This window comes from Chlamydotis macqueenii, chromosome 13, assembly GCF_036417535.1.
Source record: "Chlamydotis macqueenii isolate bChlMac1 chromosome 13, bChlMac1.mat, whole genome shotgun sequence".
Lineage (NCBI taxonomy): Eukaryota > Metazoa > Chordata > Aves > Otidiformes > Otididae > Chlamydotis > Chlamydotis macqueenii.
In genome coordinates this window covers 14,159,762-14,182,803 of record NC_141568.1, presented here as the reverse complement: position 1 = coordinate 14,182,803, position 23,042 = coordinate 14,159,762, and the positions used below count along the sequence as shown (strand labels likewise).

The 23,042-nt window shown below is 48.7% G+C and overlaps 2 protein-coding genes across 2 annotated transcripts in view; both read right to left on the bottom strand.

Moving 5' to 3' along the window:
* CPNE2 (copine 2) overlaps positions 1-4,952 on the bottom strand; it is a 51,874-nt gene extending 46,922 nt beyond the window's left edge. Inside the window, exon 1 of the mRNA XM_086757828.1 lies at positions 4,884-4,952. The gene's annotated coding sequence lies outside the window, so the exon portion shown is untranslated. The remainder of the gene's footprint in view (positions 1-4,883) is intronic.
* Positions 4,953-8,141: 3,189 nt separating this feature from the next.
* The window catches only part of NLRC5 (NLR family CARD domain containing 5), a 47,180-nt gene continuing 32,279 nt past the window's right edge, over positions 8,142-23,042 (bottom strand). Inside the window, exons 32-48 of the mRNA XM_086758492.1 lie at positions 22,896-22,979; positions 22,195-22,281; positions 21,643-21,723; positions 21,103-21,183; positions 20,632-20,715; positions 19,888-19,971; positions 19,110-19,193; positions 18,934-19,017; positions 18,149-18,232; positions 17,117-17,200; positions 16,162-16,245; positions 15,036-15,119; positions 13,980-14,063; positions 13,737-13,820; positions 11,598-11,681; positions 10,379-10,462; positions 8,142-9,277 (exon numbers count right to left, since the gene is read on the bottom strand). Coding sequence (XP_086614618.1) covers positions 9,196-9,277; positions 10,379-10,462; positions 11,598-11,681; positions 13,737-13,820; positions 13,980-14,063; positions 15,036-15,119; positions 16,162-16,245; positions 17,117-17,200; positions 18,149-18,232; positions 18,934-19,017; positions 19,110-19,193; positions 19,888-19,971; positions 20,632-20,715; positions 21,103-21,183; positions 21,643-21,723; positions 22,195-22,281; positions 22,896-22,979 — 1,423 coding nt within the window. The 3' untranslated portion in view covers positions 8,142-9,195. The remainder of the gene's footprint in view (positions 9,278-10,378; positions 10,463-11,597; positions 11,682-13,736; positions 13,821-13,979; positions 14,064-15,035; positions 15,120-16,161; positions 16,246-17,116; positions 17,201-18,148; positions 18,233-18,933; positions 19,018-19,109; positions 19,194-19,887; positions 19,972-20,631; positions 20,716-21,102; positions 21,184-21,642; positions 21,724-22,194; positions 22,282-22,895; positions 22,980-23,042) is intronic.

The window sequence follows — 23,042 nt, the reverse complement described above, 5'->3', positions numbered from 1 at the left end:
GGAGAAAGGGCAAGCGAGGGGCAGGGCAAGACAAGAGCGTAGCAGCATGCTCCGTTACGGACGTGCAGCAATGGCCGAGCCGCGCAGAGCAACCCCGTCCCAGTCTCCGCTGGCAAGCGCGTGTTTGGCTGAGGACTGCTGAGAAGATTGCGCGTTTTCGCTTGGCTACAGACTTCCTCGGGGGCTCAATTTAGGGAAATCTGTGATTTAGGGCAGAAAACATCGCGATGTCGCTGCAAATCCTGGCGATGGCATCAGACCCTTTACACAGCCACCCTACAAAGCAGACCCACAGGTTTACGCCCCAGCTCTGCACCCGCTGCCTTCACGCGCTGCTGAGCGACCAGGGCAGCCGTTTCCCTTCGCCGTGCCACGGCACAAAACCAGGTTGCCTGTTAGCCGCGGGCAAGGGGGAGGGCAGCCCGGCACAGGCAGCACAGAGGCAAACGCCAAACACAAATTTCTTATCTCCCCGCGGCAGCGATGCTCATCCCGGACACGTGCTCCGGGTGGGACAAACAAGCAAACTAGGAGGCGCAGAGGGGGAGGACGAGGCACTCTCAGGATTTTGGGGAGATTTTAGCTTCCAGCCACGGCGTTAAAACTTTCCCACTCCAATACTATGGCAGCCGTACACGCTGCTCTGACGATGGCAGGGGATGTATCTGTTTCAACGACCAGGAAAAGCAGATTTGGAGGAAGTTGACTTAATTAAAGCCAGACCCTACGGAATGTGAAGGAGCAGGGCAGCGGGGCGGAAAAGGACGAGCAGCCAGTGGGGCTCCCACGCAGGTGCAGAGGGAACCTCCTGCACTTTAAGTATACTTCATGTGTAGTGGCTATTTAACTTACTAAAGGCTTATCTAACTCATTAAAAACAAAAATGCTGGCTTTCTGAATTTTTATCAAATCCCTATTTCCGGCCAACACCATATGTCTCGGGGAGGGGGGGGAATAAATCATCACTTAGGCAATGAGAAATATCTTTAACTGCTTTCTAACACAGCCACATGCTAGAATGACAAGTGTGCTGCCCAGAAAAGCCCTGCCAGCAGCTCCCAAGGTGGACGAGCATGCGGGTTCCTCCACCCCAGGCATCGTCTCATTCCCATAGCAGCCAGAGCAGCAAAGCCCTTCCCCTCATAACATAAATAAATATTAATTAATAGGTAGTTACATGCAATGCTCCTTTGCACTGGCACGCCGACACCAAGCCACCAAGCGCCCCGCTGACGGCCCTGCGGGCTGGAGCCCACCTTCACCCTGCACAGAAGGGACTTTCATCGCTACGATCCAAGCTTTTCCTAAAGAATTTTATTTTATCGGCCTGCTTTGCAGCAGGGAGATGCTGCCACTTGACGTGTGAAGCTTCACCCTGAGACGGATTTGTATGCCAGTGATACAAAATTGTGGCAGTTTATAATGAGAATTACGTCTGATGAATTCTCGACCCCTTCCCTACAGCGTTAGACCCTGCTCAAGGGAATATAAAACTCGGTTTAAATGGTTGCACAGCACTGGACTTGCTGTTTAATAGCAAAATTTGCGTTCCCAGCTCATCTCATTTTTAAAATCAGCCTCACAACGGCTGATGTTTCTTCCTGAATCCTCAGCTTCTGGAATCAGGCGATGACGGGAAAACCCAGGGCTGGGGGGAAGGCGACTATTTTAGACGAGAGCTTTTTCCTGCTGGCTATAAGCAGAAAATGTGACAGCTCCCAAACCCAAAGCCTCAGCAAGAGCAGCAGGCAAATAAAAAGTGGAGCCCTTCTTCCTGAATAGTACACTTGCTTGTTTTTCTGTTATTTTAACAACGTTGTTATGATCTCCAAACTCACCTGAGATCCCTGGAATTACTTTTCCCCCTGCTCCTGTAGCCACACAAGTAACCTCACAAAGCCAGTCACCAGCAAACCAAGCCAAAGCAGCAAGAAGTTATGACTCAGGTCCCCCAACAGATATTTTACAGAGGTTTAAAAGACAAATTGTAAGATTTAAGGTGGGGAAAAGGGTTCAATTGTTTCTTTTCACCGTGTTTTACAGTTTTGCATCCTGCCAGGAACACTCTTTTCAAAACCTGGCTACTCCACCATACCAGAAAATTTACCTTTTCTTCAGTTTTCCCCCCACCCTGCCTCTGAACGCAAGCCAAGGCTCTCGCATAAAGAGCTCCTTATGAGAGCTGGCAGCCCCGAACCAGGACAGGATCCTGCAAGCGTTGCTTTTTCATCAGTTCACCGGGCATTACATTCTCGGCACGACGACGGCTCCCGGAGAACAAGCCCTGATTTACGGCGGTGCGAGTGACTGTGGCCAGCTTTCCCTGGGCAGAGGTTTCCACTGAAGTCAGCGGGAAACTTTCCACCGGGTGTAATGGGAATGAGAGATGGAGTTGTTCGTCCCAGACTCTTCACACACCGTGCTGAGACTGCTAAAACGTGAACAAAGCCGATGCAAGTATACAACTGGGCAGACTGGTAAATCATGGGCTGCTCCACACCGCGTAACCCCACTGTTTTGGGGTGAGGGAACCAGATCACTGGAAGACCAAGATGAGGACTACCGAGGGATGCACAGCAGAGACATCCCCCAGGGCAAAGAGCATCTTTACCCGCAGCTCAGCTCCGGCAGTTGAGCCCTGAGGGGATTTTTCCACACTGGAAAGCCAGGTTCATGGAGCCCACGCCCCTCCCCTCCAGCACGGACTGGTCCCCCACAAGGAATGGCTTTACAAACTGCACCGGCCCGCAAGGACACAGCACAGGGTCCCTGCTGTCCACCGGCACAGACCCCGGGAACAAGAACCTCCCCAGGGCGACACGTGCTGATATGGCTCAAGATGATCTCACCTCTCTTAGACCCAGCTCAGAAAGGCAGCGGGGAGGGAGAAGCGTCACAGCTGGAGTCTCAGATACCAGCAGAAGTATGACCCTGCCCATCATCACACCGCTACAGCACGATGGCTGCACCCCACTCAAGAGATGCAAACTACGACCCTGACCAAGCAGGTCCTGGGAACAGCGGGGCGCACGCCGACAGTGCCCAAACCCCATCCCCAGGCTGGTGAGGGATGCCAGGCTCCAACAGAGTGGCTCCAGCAGTGCTTGTGTGCCTGAGGTGAGTGCCCGGGGCTGCCCACACCACAGGTAGGCGCACTTTTGGGGGCAGCTGGAAGCCTCACCAGGTGCCTTCCCTCCATGATATCAAAGCCAGGATGACCCAGAGACAACAGCAGAGAAACAAAGCTGCGCATCGCCAGAGAATGTACATCCCAGGCTATCACACAGCCGTAACTCCAGCAAATGCAGCGTTTCCCCAAGGTTATTCCAGGAAAACATCCACCACCAACTCAGTTCAACAAAACAGATCCTTTCCACACGCCCTGAGCTTTTGCTCCCAGCCTCCCTCCTCCCATTGCTCTGCCCCCTGCCCCCCAAAGACCTACAGTTGGATGCGATTTCTGGCCTGTAATAAAACATTTTCTGACCCCTGAAACGCACAGTGGTATCACAGACCACCACCGAAGGTCCCGATACCTGGGCTGAGGACAGAAACAGAGGGAAGCGATGTCAGAACGGAGCACCCCTGAGCTGTACTCGCACCAGCCTGGATCTGACTCCAGTTTCTCCAGCAAGGTTCAAGCGCATCTCCAGGAGGCTTCCAACCTGGGGGCTCGAGGTTCACAGGGATCCTCCTGATTCTTTCCCGTGAAGCAGCTCAGGCTCTTGGGGAGTCAGCAGCAAGGACCCAGCCCTCCGGAGAGGTTTCCGCCACCAGAGCTGTGCTCTTGACTCACCTCTGTCTCCTGTTCCGCCCTTCCTCGTGGTGACCAGCTCCGAAGGGTGTGTTTGCCCACCAAGTCCTCCAGCCTGTGAGGCTTTAATCCAGCCGCTCACCTAAACAAGTGTTACTCACCCGGAGAGTTATTGCATCAGGTCCTCAGGCTGGCGGAGCTGACGGGAAAACACCTCCCTGCCTGCCATCCTCCAAGCCCCTTCACACTGCCGAGCGAAATGCTCCACTCACCACTATCCCAGAGAACGAGGCGTCTTGCTGGGTGCCAAGGAGAGAGTGGCAGCCCACCTGTGAGCGTAAAGCCCCTCGGTTCCCCCCCACTAAATGGTCCACGCGAAGGATATCACCGCCAGCCAGAGTAGCATCAGGCTACACGCAGCTCCCAAAGAGGCGCTTCTGCACTTCCCCAGCCTTCAGCTCGCCAGATTTCCCCCCACGACTTGATGCCGGAGGAGGAGGAGAGGCGCTGGCAGCAGCTGCCAGGACAAATCCCTACCAAACGTCCCCAGCCTTGGGGAGCGAAGTCACCATGCCCTGGTGCTTGCTTGGGGGTCAAGCGTCCGGTTAGCATCTTTAGGAGCAGATGCATGAAAAGCCAGGATGGATAGGATAACTTTTAAATCATGCTTGAACAGAGGGGGCCAGGTTGGGGAAGGGGAGTGTAAAGCAATGGAGGAGGGGGGGGGTCCTGTCCTGGGGATGGAGGAGTCTGTCCCAGGGTTGGGGGGTCTGATCCAAGGGATGGAGAGATTGTCCCAGGGGATGAGGGGTCTGTCCTAAGGGATGGAAGGTCCATCCAAGGGGATAAGGGGTCTGTCCCGGGGGATGGGGGGCAGAAGGTACACCAGACAACCCCAGGACGAGGCGGTGGGGACATAGCTCCACAGATCCCCATCCGGGCTGTCCGACCCCTCTCACCGAGATATCCGACCCCTTCACCGGTCCATTCCCCCGTCCCCACAGCCATCACCCCTCCCTCCCGACGGCGAACGATCTCCTCGCCTCCTCCCCCCTCCCTTCCCTTCCCCATCCCGTGCTCCTCCCTTATGCCCCACAAATGCCATCCCTCGGGGACCACCGGGACTCACCGCGCCGGGCCGGGCCGGGCCGGGCCGAGCAGCTCCCGGGGGGCTGTGGGCTCAGCCCCCTCCCACGGCCGCGCCCGCCGCCCGCCCCTCGCCATCACCGCCCACAGCCACCCCCCCCCCCTCCCCGAACGGTGATGGCGAGGGGCGGGCGGCGGGCGCGGCCTCTTTCACAGAACAAAATCACGGAATAGTTCGGGTGGGAAGGGACCTTTAAAGCCCATCCAGTCCAACCGCCCTGCAAGGAGCAGGGACACCTCCAACCGGATCGGGTTGCTCAGAGCCCCGTCCAACCTGGCCTGGAATGGGTCAGGACCCTGTGGTTCTGCAGACGCCACTTCCCACGGGGAAAAGCTGGTTAAACTAGGAAAACAGGCGTGCCCTGAATGCGTGACCCAGAAATGGAGGGGAGCCCAAGCCTTGGGTTGCCCAGGATCACATCTCCTGCCCAATATCACATCTACTCATCACCCTGCTCGACCCCAGGAGCCGGCGTGCTTTCCCTTCTAACCTGGTACCACTGGCACTGGTACCCAACGTGCCATTATCAACCTCACCCCACGCCTGGCACACACAGCACCAGGTGTTGGGGATATTTATGGAGATATTACTGATATGGAGATAGGGTGAGAAGGCTGGAAGCCTCCCTCTGAGGCTTCAGATTAAATAAATCATCTTTATTTGCACAAGCCCCTTTACTACTGGCTCCATTCGTTGCTTTCAAAGATCACGGGCAAAATAAGCCAGTCCCATATTCCCTCCTGGCCATCTTTCCCCTCTCCTCCAGCCTGAACCATTAAAGGCAGAAGAATTCCAAGGCACCCAGACAGTTTTCAGTATGGATGAAGTCCCCCGCTCTGCCAGCTCGGCTCCCTTCCCCTCACCCCATGAGCGGAGCAGGGGATGCACGACAGGCCCCCAGGTCATGAACGCTCCCACTCAGTGCAAGCGACATGACAGGCAACATCCAACTAAGAGCTGAGCCCAGTTTTTAGGAGCAAACCCCTTCTTTCTGTGTACACCTGGCCAGAAACTGTCACAGGAAGGGACGAGGTTGTGCCTCAAATCGGAATTCAGTAGGAGAAGTGAGGTCTGTGCCAGACCTGCCCTCCTACCTCCATGCCCGGGGCTTAAAACGTCACTTCAGGGAAAAAAGGGAGAGGCAGCCAGTATTTCACTAATGCCGATGTGCCTATTTTCTCCAAAATCAGTTTTTCGTGTGTTTTCTCTCCTGCCCAGCATGATGCTTCCAAGTCCCAGCAGGTTCAGCACTACCTGGAGCTGGTTTTAACAGAGGGGAAAGGGCGGCTGCATTCCCAGCTCTACGAAACAGCAGCCATCGCATGCAAAAGCCTGGCCCAGCCTGGCTCCGGCTGTTCCCTAGCACCAAATCCGGCTCTTCACCACCCTCCAGCAGTGTCTTTATTTACAGCAGTGTATTTCTTTCTAAAGATCTGGTCTCAGGGGGCAAAATCGCTTCTGTGTATGAAACCAGTACTGACTAGCTCAGACATTGTCTTCCAGAGACTGTAGGCAGCCTAAAACAATAGGGGTGTGCAGCGTGTCCTGATACATTTCCATTTTTGGACAGCAATAAATCTGAAATGTAATAGTAACAGCTCTAAAAATGGCCCATGTTAATTATCTATTTGGGAATCATTTTGGTATTCAGCCATCTCACAGAATCCCCAACGGCCTCACGTCTTCCTGCACACCAGAAGATTCATTTCACCCCTCAAAACTGGACAAAGCCTCCAGGTTCGCCTTGGAAACTTTCAGACACGACCGCAAGCTGTGAATAGAGACATCAGCAGTGCAACGAAAATGGGGAGTGTGCTGGGGAAGGGCAGCCTAAAAGTCTCTGGCATTCGATGTAAGAAACAAACTAGAGACCCGATTGCATTGTCGAGTTCCATGTAGAACTCAATCCAAACCTCTTTTTTTTTTTAAATGCAACCCACGCACTCAAAATACAGCACAGCGCCTGGTTTTAGCTGAAATCTCTGGACTATAGACAGTCACTTCCCATTTTTGGGGTTTTGCTGACACCTGGTGTTCTGGAAAAGATGCTGTGAGGTCCTGCACGGCCCTTCCTTGGCTTCTGTTGGCACGGCCGCTCTCTCAGGTCAGACAAGACATGTCTGGGAGCTAATCCTGAATTTGGGGAAGAACCCAAGAAACACAGGTGTGCATTTAGATTTCAGCAGCACTCTAACATCTCAAGTCAAGAGAAGTACTGCTGCAGGATTTATAGCATGCTTCCTAACTTCAGGAGAACTGCAGGGGGGAAATCTCAGCTCTCATTTCTGTTCAAGTAGTGCATTTCATACAGCAGGATTGTCTGGTTTTCCCCCAGTACATGCCTGTGGTAACAGCAAAAGCCTCTGGCTACAGATGCTATCAAGATGACAAAATGGCCATCACAAAATGCATTAAAAAGTCCAATCTCAGTACTTCCCTTCTTCATACAGAATAAAACTCAGCCTCTACTACTTATCACACGTAGTACTTAGTCCTACTAAAATGATGTTTCAAATGCAGGAAAAAAAGCGATTTTTCAGCTCGAAGCCTGGTCTAAAGCAGACTGCTACTGCAAACTCTTGTATTCCAAACTCTTGTATTTCAAAAGAAATCCTGGGAGACCAGGGTCCGAGAAGAGCCCAGCTGACAAACACACTCACCTTGAAAGCTGTGAAGAGCGAACAGCACCAAGACACTTTTTGGTACCTGATCATGCTGCCTTTTGTGCCACACTCCTCCTCTGATGGGCGCTAAGAAGATTTGCATCTGCAAACTAGATCTGAAAATACAGGAGGAAAATAAAAGCCACATTTGGTAAAGCTTTTCCCTAAATTCCAGTGTTTGAATCTCAGGTACTTGATTACTTCATTGAATTATAGCCCAAGAAGGAATTTCACAACTTTTTTCTTTATTGTTGCTTTTAAACCCTTTTCAGAGTACAGGCTCTGCAAAATGTGTCCCACCTCTCTGCAGCGATGTCAGGATCTCACAGAGCCTAGTGCTGATCTTTAAATAAGGACAGCGGCTCTCCCAGGAATAACAGGCACCAGCTGTCCACATCCTCTGACCAAAGGTTTGCTGGACCAGCATTTCCATCTCATTCCAAACGCCTGCCCTGCCCAAATCAGATCAGTTACGTCTCCCCAGGCAAACACTGCCATAAACAAAATTGCATGCATAAATCCACCACAAGGATTAAATATTTACAGCACAAACACGTAAGGAAAACATTATAACACAAATTAATAAATAATGAGAACAGCGTGGTCGCACTCCTGCAACTCAAGCTGTCCTTCCACGCATGCAAGGAAGAGGTGTAGTCCATCTCCTCTGCTGAGCAGCAAAATCAGTGTTTGGGATCTTCTCTCTCCAGTTCCCACGAGTCCAACGTCCATTGCCCAGAGACACACAGGCTTTGCGATTCGGGGGAGAACAGAGGCTTGAAGGATCTATCATGTAGTCAACATTTCAACCTAACTGACCCCTCACTTCACCTCAAAGAGATTAGTGCAATCAAGTCTTCCAAAAACTCCACACAGGTCTAGAAAACTCCTTGTGAAAACAGTCAGTAGTGCACATCTTCTCACATAGAACAGTAACAGTTTTCTTACAAATTTTTTTACAACCTCACTTCTCTAAAGTTTCTCACTGAAATTTATAGTGATACAAGCCTTTCCATGTTATTGCAGTATAAATATTGATCATTTTTGGGCAATGATTTGAAATTTCAGAAGTCCTGAAGTTTCTACTAGGAAACTGAGGCAATTCCATATGAAAAGGAGCCTGCTATGAAGCAAACCCCCCATATATTACCATTTTTTGCCTAAAAATCATAGAGGTACTTCACACACAGGTACACACAATTTTCAAGCAGCCTGTTTGAGTGCATTTGTAACTGCGTCAACAGTTTAAAATTTTGCAAATCATTTTACATCCTCTCCTGGAGGATGTGCATTCTTTTCTTGGAACACCCTGTAGGTGTTGTAATCTTGATTAAAGAGAATTAAATACTCTACTAGCTTTCTGAATGCCTGAGCATACGCATCTCATCCTCTTGAAGACAGTTTCAGTGCTTTTACACCAAGAACACTGCCTTCTCAGCAGCGATTCTCTACAGTCTTTTGCTTTTCTGTACAATAAAAGCTCACAAGTAACAAAACACCACTAAGTCATCAAGCTTGGTTCAGTGCAATCAAGACCTAATAGTTGGTTAATTCCTTTGGTTCCTTAGTGCAATTTTTGAGGGTGGTGGGAGACAGGGAGCAATTCCTAGTCAGGCAAACGCTCTTCTTTGCTAGTAGAAGGAGAAACATAGTCTTGGATCTTGGCTTGTCAAGTTGTCAGCAAGGGCCTTGGGTACTGGATTGTCCCACAGCCTGCAACGACAGCAAACGTGTTACTGCGGGACTCGGTGTGGTAAGCAAGGAGGTGGCACACTGAAGGCACTGCAAGAGGCAGCTTTGGGTTTTCGTCAAAGAAGGTCGGACAGTTAGACAGGAGCGAGGTGTGGCCATATGTCAGCAACACAGCAGCAACCCAGCAGCAGAGATGGACTCACTTATCTAGCTTGGGAGAGAGATTAAGGCTTTGAAAAGTCCTCAGGCCACCAGGACCTCAGAAAGGGGAGGAAGAACCAAGTTACACACAAGCAACCTGATTTACATGAGCCACCCTTCTTCATCTACCTCATTTGGTGGAGTCTACCCAAAAGCTCCCCATACTGGGCCTCTACCTGGTGAAGCAGAGTGCCCCCGAGGAGTCTGAGGGACCATGTGCTGTGGTGTGCCCACCAATCTCAGGAAGCACACAGGGGCTCCAAGCTCCAGCCGAGGCCAAAAGCATTCCTCAGTGGCTCTTGGGCTGCTCTCACTGTTGGGGAAGTCAGTTTTGGGCCAGAGAGACAGCTCAGGTAGGAGCAACACTTGGCTGTGGGACCTGTGTTCCCAGAAACTTATCAGAGGTGCCCTCTGAAGAGTGACTTTTCAAATGAGTAAAGAATGACTGGGTCTCTCCTACGAGAGGTTTCTAGTGGAGTTTGATACACAGGGTTTGGAGACACAATGACAAAGAGTGGGAAAAATCAGGTGTCCAAGTATCTGCAAGATATGGATCCCAGGACAGAGTGGGACAGGGCAGGAATGTATCTCAGAAATGAAAACAGATGTAATGGGAGAAAAAAACCTACAGGAAAAAAATGCAACTTCCTGATGAGTACATTACACAACTGTGTCTTCACTTTTGCCTCATTTAATGCCAGTAAGCTTTCCAGTCCCTTTTTCCCAGGACTTTCTGAGGGGGTGGAGCTGGCCTAGAAAACCCTCAGTTTACTTGGCTTGCGCCTGCATCCCCTGCAATATCCCATTCCACACCAGCTAACCCAGGGCAGCAGGCCGCCATGGGTCATGTCTGTCCCAAGACTGGTCACCCCAACTTCCCCTTGCTGAGCTGACACCCAGAGCTCCATAATTCCTGCTCACCTTATGAGCTGAATTTCCGGGCACTTGGCAAGTTCCTCTGCTAGCTTTGTGGCCCCGCAGGCGCCAATGCGATTTTTCTCCAGACTGTTTTAAAAACAAAAAGAGAGTTTTAAAATCCAAAGCCAAATCAAGAGTGGAAAACAGCTGAGTAACCATTGGCTCCTTCTCCTGTCCCAGAAGAGCTACACTTTTGCACGAGCACAGCAATGTCATACAACTCACATCAGCCTCATCTTTATGACCACAGCCCTGTTTACGCAAGAAGTGTGTGTGCACTGCTCCCTATGACCTCCTTCTAGCAACAGGACTTGTGAGCAAATGTCTTGCCCTTGGGGCACTCTAACAGAGTGCAAGCTTGGTGCCAAAAAATGCTATTAACAACTGCTTCTGCCTCAGGTACAACCTTCCTGCTCGTACCTGAAAAACAGCCAGGCTCTGCTATGTAGTTTCCCTGTCCAAGACAAACAGAACTCAGTTCCTGACCCTATGACCCACAGACTGATGTTTTCATACAGCTGAGAGATAGAAGACATGTACCACGTATTCCAAAGAGCCAAGGGGAGGAAAGTTCCATGAACAGTTCTTGAGCAGAAGATGACAGCCTCTCTCATGGAATAGGGCTGGGCTGTGATGCCACCGGGCCAGCATGTGAGCTGGTGACATTGACCCCACCTGCTGGTTGCACTGCAGTTCCAGCACAGGAACTGCATCTGAGCTTTCTGGGAGCTTCTGTGGCCCAACAGAAGGGCCACAATTTGGCTGCTCCATCCTGGGGATGGATTGCTTGCCTTGCTGCAGGCTTTCACAAAGGAAGGCTCTCTGAGCACTGTGCCCATCTAGACCATCCCAGACACTGAAGAGAAGTAAAAGCTTGCAGGAAGCAGATCACCTAATGACCTTAGATCATATGAGTCATGTCCTAGAAATACCAGTTTGTCTTCCCTGACTCAAAGAGGAGGCCCTCGAAGACTAGCTTCTGCTTCTGCTTCTTCTGCTTCTACACTGCAAACACCACAAATAAACAATGCCTCTCTGCGTTGTGTATCAGCCAAGCAAGGCTGACCCTTAGTGCACACAAGAATGCTAAGCAAGAATTTGAACTGCAAAAGCCTGTCTGTTGTTCCTAACATCCATACTCTTTTTGGAAGTGCTGTGGTTGAAGGCTCAGTGACAGAAAAACAAGTTGTCTTCCCAGGGTTGCTCCCAAGGCTCTACTCACTCTAATATCCTCAGCTTTTCCATCCCTGGGAGAGCATCGGCCAACTCTTGAGCTCCTCCATCACCAAGGGCATTCCAAGACAGTCTAAGACAGACAAGAAATCCCAAGTGTGAGTCAGTCAATAAACACAAGGGGCACAACAGCAGTTGTGCCTGTTTACAAGAGCCTATTGCCCTCTTATCGTGGCAGGCAAACATTCCCCTGCTTTAAAAGCTTAATTTTTATGAGTTTCCTCAGTTTTACCACAAATTTCCATGCATGGTAAGACCCCAGGGAGTGTCACCACAGAGCCTGAGGACTGTGGTTATCTCTGGAGTCCTGCAGGCCCAGGGAACGAGATGTGAAAGATGAAAATGACTGCTGAACACACAGCTTTACCCCAGGGCAACTCCTCCTTGTGCTGATGGTGTTAAACTATTGCAGCAGGTAAGGTGCCTCTCAGACCTGCTCTTAAAGCTGCCCTTTGACTTTGAGCTCTTTCAAGGAATAGCTCTCAGGGCTCCTGAAAGGCCAGGTTTTTCACTTTCTGATGCATTAGCAAGTGAGAAAATTCTTCAGATCCTTTCTTTGCTACTGCCTGAACAGCCCAGTAATTTCCCTCTCACCTGGAAAACAGAAACCTAGCACAGCACCAGTCAGCGCTTCACTCAGCTGAATGATCCTGGGGCCACCCCACAAAGCCATTCCTCTACTCAAGTCTGAGGAACTTCAGAATTTCTGTACGGCATGTAGGAGCCAAAAAAAAAAAAAAAAAAGGCAGGACAGGATCCAGCTCAAGAACTGGGGCGGGCTTTCCACCAAACAAGTTCACAGCCTGTTCTGGGATTTCATGTCCATCAGCATATTGCTCACCATGTCACTCAGATTTCCCAATGACAGAACTCACACGGGCCTCCGCTGACACAAGACTCCTCCTAACACTACTAGTAAAGGAGAATGTGCATATCTGTTAGTAATGCAGGAGTAGTAACTAACCACACAGTTAACTAGTCTTAGTGCCATACTGCAAGCAACACACGTATGCACTCAATATTGCTTTACTCATCCCATTACTCCACTGGATTACTGCCAGATGTCTCCTGGGTCTGGCGATCAAATCCTGGCTTTGACCTAATGCCCTGTGTCCTAAGATATCTGTTATCTCCACACAAACACCTTCGAGAGAAGGGAGAGAAAAAGTCTTGCGGGCTTATGACCCACACATCATTTTACTCATCCATGAGGACTTTGCAGAACCGAGGCACACAAGAGCAGCACGACAATGAAGTGTCACACAGCAGAGATGACTGGAGAGCCTAGGTCTCGCAGATCTGTATCCTGACAGAGGAGTAATTTCAGACTAGGAGTTCTGTACCCTGCCAGCACCTCCAGCAGTGTCAGTCTTCATTAAAGCTACAGATGGCTCAGAATTGATGAGACTGCTGCTGACCCTGTGGGATCCTGTATACTAGAATTAAATTTAATATCCCTCTAGTGCAACGGGGCAAATTGCTTTTAAAAAGACAAACTGCAGCAGGTTCCCAGCAGGCTCCTCGTTGACGTTCCCTTGGGCAGGTGAATGTGTTAGAATGTAGTTAGCCCATCTATGCTGTTTATTGAAAACATGTTAAACACCCATGCATCAGAGCAACCCCTTTTACTGCAGTGTGGGGAGTGAGATTGCAGCTGGTGGTACACCCTGTTCATCTGCAGGCTGAATCCGCTTTGCTTTGAGCTCTCAATTCAGCCTCTACAATTGCACAGAAAAACTCCTGCTCTGCTCTGAGAGACAATTGTGGCCATCTTGTAAAAAAATGGAGGCAAGAGTTGGACCATGGAGAACAAGAAAAGGGAATGTGTCTTGCCTTGCAAAGCAGACGCTAAAAGACCAAGGATAATGAGCAGAGTTTGAAGGCGAGTGTTTTCCTCCATGTTCTGTTCAGCTCTTCATATTCAGCTTACAGTAGGTTTCTAGTTATACCAGGAAATTTTTAGCAGTGAATTTAGTCAAATCACTAGTAAATTTATCACTAAGTAAGTGGTAAGTGTCACTAAGTATTCAGCAGAATCAGAAGTACTCTGCAGTTGAAAATAAGAGCAGACATTAAAACAAGAGTGACCTGTGTGTTGAAGGATGTCCCCATTCATTCCCACACTCACATTATCTCCTCCATGGAAGGACGTTGTCGTAAACCCTCAGAAAGTGATTTTGAAGCATCATCACTGATTCTACAGAGTTTCAAGCTGAAGCAGTGGGGAGAGAAAAAACAGAGCACAATACGCTGATGTCAGAACCGGTGGGGAATATGGCACCAGCACTATCTGCTGCACTCCTGTCCTGGCAATGCTGCAAACACAGGGAGCCATGCTCTCCCCCGCAGCCTTCAGTGCCTCGATACTCACTCAATCTTCCGGAGGTGTTCAAGGTACGGCAGCTCCTCAGACAGGGCATGGATACTTCTTTCATCAAGGTCATTTTCTGATAAACTGTAAGAGTAATGGAAAAGCTTTGAGCGTCTGCAGAAAAAACAGGTATAGTCAGAGAAAAGCCACCACCAAAAGGTAACAATGTGAGTTAGCAAGTCAGTAACTAATACTCGGAGTAAGCGAGGACTCTAGACAGCAGGGACAAGCCAGATTGGCACATGGCAATCCAGGGTCAATTCCCTGCTTGGTAAAATGGGAATGACAGCCCCACTCTAACTCGCAACCTAAGTCCATTCCGCAGTGAATTGCTTGTGGACATTAACGCTGGGCTTATACCAGTGGCTGAGATGGACAGACCTGCAGCGCATCATGTGTTGCATGTGAAACTACTGGAGTTAACGACTGGCGTGACTTTATAGGAGACGGTGGTAAGGGACAGTGGGAAGACGACATGACTCTCAGAGACTTAGGGAGCAGCAGTAACTGCCTTCCAGCCTCTACCAGGGCGTGCTGCTCTGTTCTCATCTACCAGCAAACACAATCATGACAATACCTCTCCCACTCTAACATATCTCACGCCTAAATTACCAACACCATAATTCATCTTGTTATTTAACAATATACACGTAACAAAGAACAGTGGCATCAAGGATGCAGCAGGAGTTCTCACATCACCTCCATTCTTTCAGTTTCTTATTTAGGAATTCTATTGCTCCCCAGGTCACTGCATACATTCAAAGGCACGTGGCTACTCAAAGCCTGGCAAACAGCACTGGCCGACAAGGTTTAACATCTCAAGTGATCTAAGCTGCCTCACAGGCAGTGCACTGCAGCGACCTTCCGAGAGTGTTTCCTCTCATCCTGCAAAAAGTGTCTAGGACGGGTGGAGGGATTGCCCTCTGCAGAGTCACACTGAGCACAGAAAGACCCTATATGACAGCCTCAGGCCTGTGAGCTGAAATGATTCCCACCCACGGAGTGATACCAGTCCATACATTTGGCACTATCCCACGCACACCTGCCATGGCCTACCTTATCTCTTCCAGTAGCCTACATGCCACCAGGGCTCTGGCCAGCTCCATCCCTCCTGCTGGCCCAATGTTATTGTTCTGCAAGCTAACAAAAGAGACATAAGAATGAGAGGATTATTTTAGAATAAAGCTGTAACAAAAGCTTGGTTTAAACTTGCCAAGATAATTGCTACATCTTTTGAATGCTGCCCGGTGCTGGTAATAACCTGGGATCCTTGTGGATTAGTCTTAACGAAGGGGCCTGGAAAACAGGGAGGCAACTGTTGGGGCCAGCAATGTGGCTAGCAAGTCACAAAGATCCTGTTGCTGTCAATGACACAGCCCTAAGGACACGCGAGGTGAATGGATGTGCCCATGCTCACAAAGGAGCACGGTCAGCCAGACACTGCAAAAGCAAAGGCTGCACAGTACCGCCAGGAGTCTGCCTCCAGCTCCGTGCACATGGGATTGGTTTGAGATGACTGAGGAACAGCCTTAAGAACAAAGAGCAGATGGGAAATCTCATGTGTGCAGATTTTCTACCACCTCTCCGATGCAGACAAGAACCTACCCAGAGGGCTAAAGTCTCCCACTACTGGGGTTCCTTTTCTAAGTTATCTAAGTAACCTTAGACACAGGCTGGAAGACACATCACTAGGCTAACTGAGCCCAGTGAGCTCTTCTAGCTCACAGATTTCTTGCTTTGTTACTGTAAAACAGTATGAGAAAGCCCTATGTGTTACAGCCCTGGAAAGAATCCCATAAAAGGTTTTAAAATATAATACCACTGATTTCAGGGGGGAAAATGACTCAGAGATGCTACAAAAGGTGCACACCAGAATGAGAGGACAGCTCGAGGCATAAGAAGCTAACATACTCAAACTCAATTTTAAGGGTTATTTTACTGTATATAAAATGCCTGATTCATCTCTAAAGTTAATGCTGCAAGATATTATGCAAGAATAGTTGATGTGACTTGATGCAGCAGAATAATTGTGGAGGGTTTCTCAATCCTGAGACACCTAAAATAATGCCTATACAAGAGACCAGTGCACCACTGCAGTCTATGCCTTTTCCCATGCCTTCTTTCAACCACCCCACATATTTCCAGGATATCCAGCTTTCCTGTGGCAGAGGCTGACACTTACTGCAGGATCTTCAGATTGGTCATGTGAGGCAGAGAGAGGGCAAGTTTCACTGCTGTCCCGTCTCCAAAACCGTTCCTTGACAGTCTGGAAGGAGCAGAAATGAAATGTTGCTGACAGTGAACTAGCAAGCCTCATTCCTCACCTGCGTGTCACCCGCACCTATCTGTGACCCCCGTTCCTCACACACGTGTGCATGGGGCTATCCTGAACGGAGCTAATGTCCACGATTCAAAGGACATTGGGAGAGGAAGAAAAGAACAATGAGGTTTTGTAATCCTGCAGAAGCAGTTAAATAGGGAAGTAAAATTGACTTGCCCTTCTTAGGAGCACCCTGATCTCCCTTCCTGACTGAGTTGTCCTGAGCTGGAATTACAACAAAATCACACTTTTTAATATGTGTCCTTAGGCCACTAATCTGAAGGTTATATGAATAGCTCCAGCATTTTAACTGTAACAGAACTAAACTTTTTTTTGCTTTGTTTTTCTTCAGTTATTATTTTATATCTTTAATATGACAGGGGCATGTTTGTTCTATAAATTGGTCTGCAGCTGAATGACTGACAATAAATCTGGCTGAATAAAGCCTCTATCTGTCATCTTCCCTCCATTTCTGCAGCTATATAGATTAATGTTGACTTCTTAGGCAACACATGCAGTGCACAGCCCATATGCCCATGACACTGGCTATTAAACCACAGATTCATCTTTTCCTCCCTGATGCAGTGTGTATGGTTCTTGGGAATCTCCAAGAGACTGCAGTGAACAAGCAATCCCCAAACATCCCACACTCAGCATCACACATTCCTATCCCATGCAGCTGTGAGTTTTTACTCACAGAGTGAGTAAAATCAGTGGTAAAAACGATTTTGGCTTTACTGAAGCCAGATTAGATTTGTCTTCTATGCCTGGATTTTTGGCCAGCTTCCTGAAGGGACATTGGAAATGACACACTTACAGCAACTCCTCAATGCACTTGCAACAGGCAAGAGCTTCCATCAGCTTTTCCCCTCCAGCGGGACTAGGATTGTTCCCTGAAAGGCTAAAATAAGTGCAAAAGAGTCTCAGTGGCTGAACAAGAACCAGAACTTACCAGTTTAAGATATTTCACTGTTTGCCTGGCGTGATGGGAGACTTGGGTCACTGCAACAACAGGCTACGCGGGGCTGCAGTGGTGTGGCCAGAGACACAGGGCTCTGGGAAACGGTCTGGTGATTTGTAGTGTGCTTTTGTCAAATACTGAGTCACTCCTGCCCCAGCAGGTGCAGCGGGGAAGAAGCCGTTTTCTGTCTCCCAGACAGATTTAGGAATTTCCTTTTCTTGTTCAAGTCATTTCCAGGTTTTTAATTTCAAAAAATTACAAGGCATACCCCAGAGCTGAGCCTAACAAACAGGTCAGATGCTCTATTTCTGTTCCCTTGGAGGAGGGACAGTTTGAATCCATGTCTCAGAGAGAACCTTGTCTAGAGACTGCGTCCTTGCTTTGAGAATTTCAGTTTCACCTCTACTTCCACCAGTAAAAGAAAGCAGTGTAGCAACAGTAGGAGCCACCACACTGGGAACCCTACATAGCCCAAGGAAAGGTGCTATGGGGATTTGAGACTTGTACAATTTCCCACAAGCTTGCAGATTTACTTTCCGGGACACAACCGAGGCAGAGATCTCTCCGATCAAACAGCTAGCAAAGGCTGGCAAACGCCCACCGCTGTCTCTGGGGGTGACTGCATGAGACTACGGCCGTACCCATCACTCTCAGAGTCTCTGCACTGGCCGAAGAAGTCACTGCCATGCCCATCCTGACACGGGGAAGGCAGGGGAGGGAACACCTTCCATTGGTGTGGTAGATTTTGTGTGGCGTCTTCAATGACTTTGAAAATGCTGGAAGGTGGAACACTGCGTAAGTGAAGGCAGCACAGAGCTTCCTACGCAGGCTTCCCCACCAACTGTGGCCGTAACGAAAATCGCTGCAAACAAAATAAAAGGGACTCACTCAACTCTCTTCAGATTTTGCATTTCCAGCAGGACAGCAGCTAGACTTATCAGGCCTGGATCTCCAATCTTGTTGTGGCTCAGACTTTAAAGAGAAGAAAGGCTGTGTTGTAAAGGAAAATGCTAAGCGTCAGGCAAAGTATGAGATCTTATTTAATGTCTCCCATCTGCTGGATGACGCCTCTGACCTTGGCAGAGGAATCAAAGAGCTGCTTGTCTCAACTATCTCATGAAAGACTATTAGCTGTTAATGAGGCATTTTTAAAAATTGCAAAGAACAATCAAAATCATTAGATCTTGTTAATGGGTGGGAAATTACTTCATCCAGAATACCAAGACAGGCAACAGCTGGTTATCATTTTCCAAACTACTGCAGTGGAGAACGGACAGAATGGCTAGAGAAGGAGGGGGAAAAAAAGCAGAGCAAGCCTGGGGTTGGCTCTAGATCCAGATCTTTTCAGAGTGGGAAAGTGCTGGATTCAAGCCTCTCCCAGGAGGCAAGGGGACCTCCGGCCCTGTTCTGGATCCCAGGGATTCCAAAGATTTAAATCCAGAGGCTGTTTAATCCATTTTCTACGTGACTGCAGCAGATCGGGGTTAGACCAAATTCTCATCTTCTGAACATCAAGCTCTGATTTCCTCTAGCCCAAGGTACCTCACACATGAGCATTTTGCAACCTCCCTGTTTTTGTGACATCATGTATAAGCACATCTGGGTCTCTCCAAATGTTGGCACTAGTGGTCACCTTTCTGTTGATGAGAGACTGCAAGAAAGGAGAAACTTACTTGATTTCTTCCATGTAGTGCATATTCCTCAAGGCTTCTGCGAGTCTGGAGCAGCCATCATTACCAAGACTGTTATGGTTCAAGCTGGAAACAACATCCCCAGGAAAATGGACATTAAGCTCCTGTAACCCAGTATCACAAGCTGGGCTAGAGGCGAGCTGTAGTCACATACTTACATAAGCCTTTTCAGAGATGGCATTTCACAAAGTCCCAGCACAAGCTGAGGAATGGCAGCACTGCTGAGTTTCATGTTGCCCAGGCTAAAAGATGAAACAACACAACAACAACTAACTCCACTCTCCCATAGGCAGTTGTGTGGGCACTCAGAGCAGAGGAGAGCAGAACAAGGGTGGAAGACAAGTGGGAGTGTATTCTAGTCCCTGTGAATAGCTTCCAATTTTGTTCTCTAATGCAATTCTACTGGATGTGTATGGATCCTGTTAAAATAACAAGAGAATCCCAAATCTCTGGAGCAAGAACCCAGTCCCTCATGGAGCAAGGTGCCACTATGACCACAAGATGGCAAAGCTCTCGAGACAGCAACACAGTCCAGCGGCACTTCGTAACAGAAGGATGCCTTACAGGTAGGTGCCTGGAAAAAGCCATGTCTGTGTGCTGGCCACCAGATCATCGTCCAGGAGTGAAATGCTGGCTCTGGGATTGCTGCACAGTAAACACTGTCTTCCATCTGGGACAAGATCCATGCAAAAACCGCTGTCAAACCACGTGATTTCTCCACTGGACATTCCCTGCCACAGACTACTGATCTCTGCCTCACTCACTCATTGTTCACTGCAAAAGAAAGGACTTGTTGCTTCTTCCCTATCTGAAGTCCTCCAGCCATCAGGAAAACTACAATCTGTCCACAGTACAGGCAGAAGAGAGGCTGCAGTCTAACTAAAGCTTCTATAAAGTCCTGGCAGACTCTGGGCAGCCTGGTAAGAACATACTCACTTGAGCTCTTCAATGGCCTGGCAATTCTGCAAGCCCGCGATCAAGTAATCAATTCCAGTTGACACCATACTGCTAGAGGTCAGCCTGCAAAACAGCAAGGATCAAACAAGAAGGTCAGCACACTGAGAAAGAGAAGAGGAAGTTTACTTCACTAACAGCCAAGCTGCCCCATCCCAAACCCCAGCCAGCACAGACATCAGGGACCAGTAAATCTGGAGAGATTTGCACGTCTCCTGTGCACAGGACTACGAGGACTAAGTGGTTCAGATATGCTCATAGAATCTACATGTACCAAACAGCAGTGTTTCTGTCTGGGCCAACCAACCCGCAGCGTTTCGCTGAGCAGAGGTGCCGTTTGTAAGCCTGCCTCTCACTTACAAGCAGTTGAAGAGGACTGTGAAAAGGACTGAATGCTATTCACAGCAGAAAAAGCTCTTTTACACAGTAGGGTAGTATAAACTTACTTACAATGTAAACAAGAGCCAAGGACTCAGTCTCAAATTGCTTTCACTTTGAAAAAGGGGAGAGAAAAAACCTCAAAACATGCACATGGTGCCCCTATATCCACCTTTAGCATGAACTGTAGAGAGGTGTTGACTTTGCAGTGTAGACACACACGGCTCAGAAGAGATTGCAGAGTTCATGGCCATATTCCAGACAACGAGCATTTCAGAGAGGATCAGGGTGAGGCACAGGATTGAGCAAACAATAAACATGTGGAAAAGACCACATATGGGGACATACCCAAGCTTCTTCAGTTCTGGAAGAGGTAGCAAAATCCTGAGTAGCATTTCTGCTTCATCATTGTGGAGCTCAACATGAGACCAGCTGCAAGAACAGAACAACAGATCTGGGCTTTGTCCACTGATGACAAAAGGTCGTACCAAGCCCACGACTAAAGGACACTGGGACATCTGAAGAAGTGTCATGACTGATACTTGGCAAGGTCCCATGGGAGCTCTCGGCCACAATAAGAGAGCACAGGTTATTTGGGCACGGGGGAGGGATTTAGATGCCTTTAAAGGATACCCTAGGAAGCCACTAGATCTGTGGTTTTTTTCTATTTTCCATCCAAATACTCTAAGTAGGGGATGCAGAGGGCAGGGGCTAGGACCTTACACTGGCCTCTCCCCTGCCCTGCTTTGTGCTCTCCTGCACATGCAAGGACAAGCTACTCCCTTCCTCCAAAATCCTCTACAATGTCGGGCAACTCACCTCAATTCCTGAAGCTGAGCACATTTTTCACAAACCCTTTGGTAGAAGTAAGAATGTTTGATTTCTGGCTGCAGATTCAATCTGCAGAATATAAGCACACAATGCAACTGTCAGTGGTGATGATCAGAAGACGCCCACTGCAGGGTCTGGTGCCCCTTAGGGCCAGCCTTAGGAACAGACCAGAGCTTTGCAAGCGCCTTCCCTATGCTCTCCTGCTATGTCCCATCTACACCACAGTCCAGTGTAGAGAAACACAACCCTTCCCCAACTGCACAAGATGACATCATTTGCTGCCTTCTTCAGCCACATAAAGGGAAAAATACACTAATGTTCTCTCTCTACACATCCTTGCAGAAGCCAGCATGTCTTAAGAGTCTTCAAAGTGCTCATGTCTCCTGAGTGCTCCTGAATAAGGTTCCTTCTGCACACGTGGCACAGAGGCACTTTGAGACCAAAGCCTCAGACACTCTGAAGATATTTTTTATCCCATGGTGAGTTTCAGAACAAGCAGAAAATAAGGACAAATAGTCACTTTCTCACCTGCTAATGACTGATTCCATCTTCTCCAGGCAGTGCGGGAACTTTACGCCTAACTGGAAGAGGGTTTTATCTTTACATATCCTGGAAAGGTAGAGATTAGAGAACATCATAGGCCTGTGAACTCTTGAAGGAGTTCATGCTTGAACTTGCTTCATTCTTGAAGGAGAATGCTGCTTTGCAGAAGAAAAATCAGGAGGTCTAGATAGCACAGGACTATGCTGATGCATGAATGCTAACCACCCGTCTCTGAAGAGGTTTGCAATATTTAAATTAGTTCCAAAGTCAGCCTTTCAAGGCTCTCAAGGCAGACCAGGAATATGGCCTCCTCTTCATTACACCTACTAAGGTGTGCAACCACAAACCTAAGCACTTCTACCCACCAGACATTTGGGTCAAACTTGCTTCAACTGGCTAGTGGCTTAAAAATGCACCAGAGACAGAGAATAAAGAACAGAAGAGCAAGTTAAAGTGCTGGCTTCAATCCCATTTCCTTAAAAGTATCTGGCTAAAAGAAAACATCTAAAATATACCAGACCTTGAGGTGCTACTTACGTGATCTCAGTAATGTTTCCACAGGCCTGGACAGCCAGCTCAAGAAGGTTTGTGACACTCTCTTTACACACCCACGGCTCTTCTATGCTGCAAAGCAGAATAGAGGCAGCTCTGCTTTATTCACATGCATGGATCTCTCTCTGCCTCCATCAGCTGAGGGCTCAGCACTCTAATATACACGGAAAGGCTGCTTTGCTTATCAGAGCAAGGTCTACACAGGAAGGAGAGTGCAAACTGTGAACAAACAGAGAAGCAGCCCAGCTTCCCAGCAGAAGAGGTCACAGACATCAACTTCCTTCCTGCCTGCCTACCGCTGACAGTAATGAGAGGGGGCTTGGCCCTTGTGCTCTAACGCAACACATTTTGGGAGAAGTGAAGACTTCATTACCAGGGTGAACTGCAGGATGCTCTGATGAGACCTCTGGTGAGGACACAGTAAGAGTTCACCAGAATTAGTAACCTTCTTTGTAAGGAAGGTAGAGGACTCGAAACAGCACAGTTTATGGCCACAGCTTTACATGGTGCTTAGTATGAATCAAGGAGGTAAAGCTGAAATACCAACTTAAAAGTCACCTGTGGGACTTTCTCAGCCCAGCACTACCTATCTTTGGAAGTAGCACAGTTCAGTTTTGTTTCTGATGAAAGGAGATCTTAGATGACCAGACAAGCCCCAGATCTAAAACAGCACAGTGACACAGTACCTGATTTTCAGAGGACCCAGATTTTTCCTCAGTGAATGCAAAAGTCTCTCTGCAGCTTGGACTGTCACGTTGTTATTTGAGGATCTAGAACCAAAGGTAATTGTAATGAATGGTTTACAAAGAAACCCAGCCTAATGGGTCCAAGCA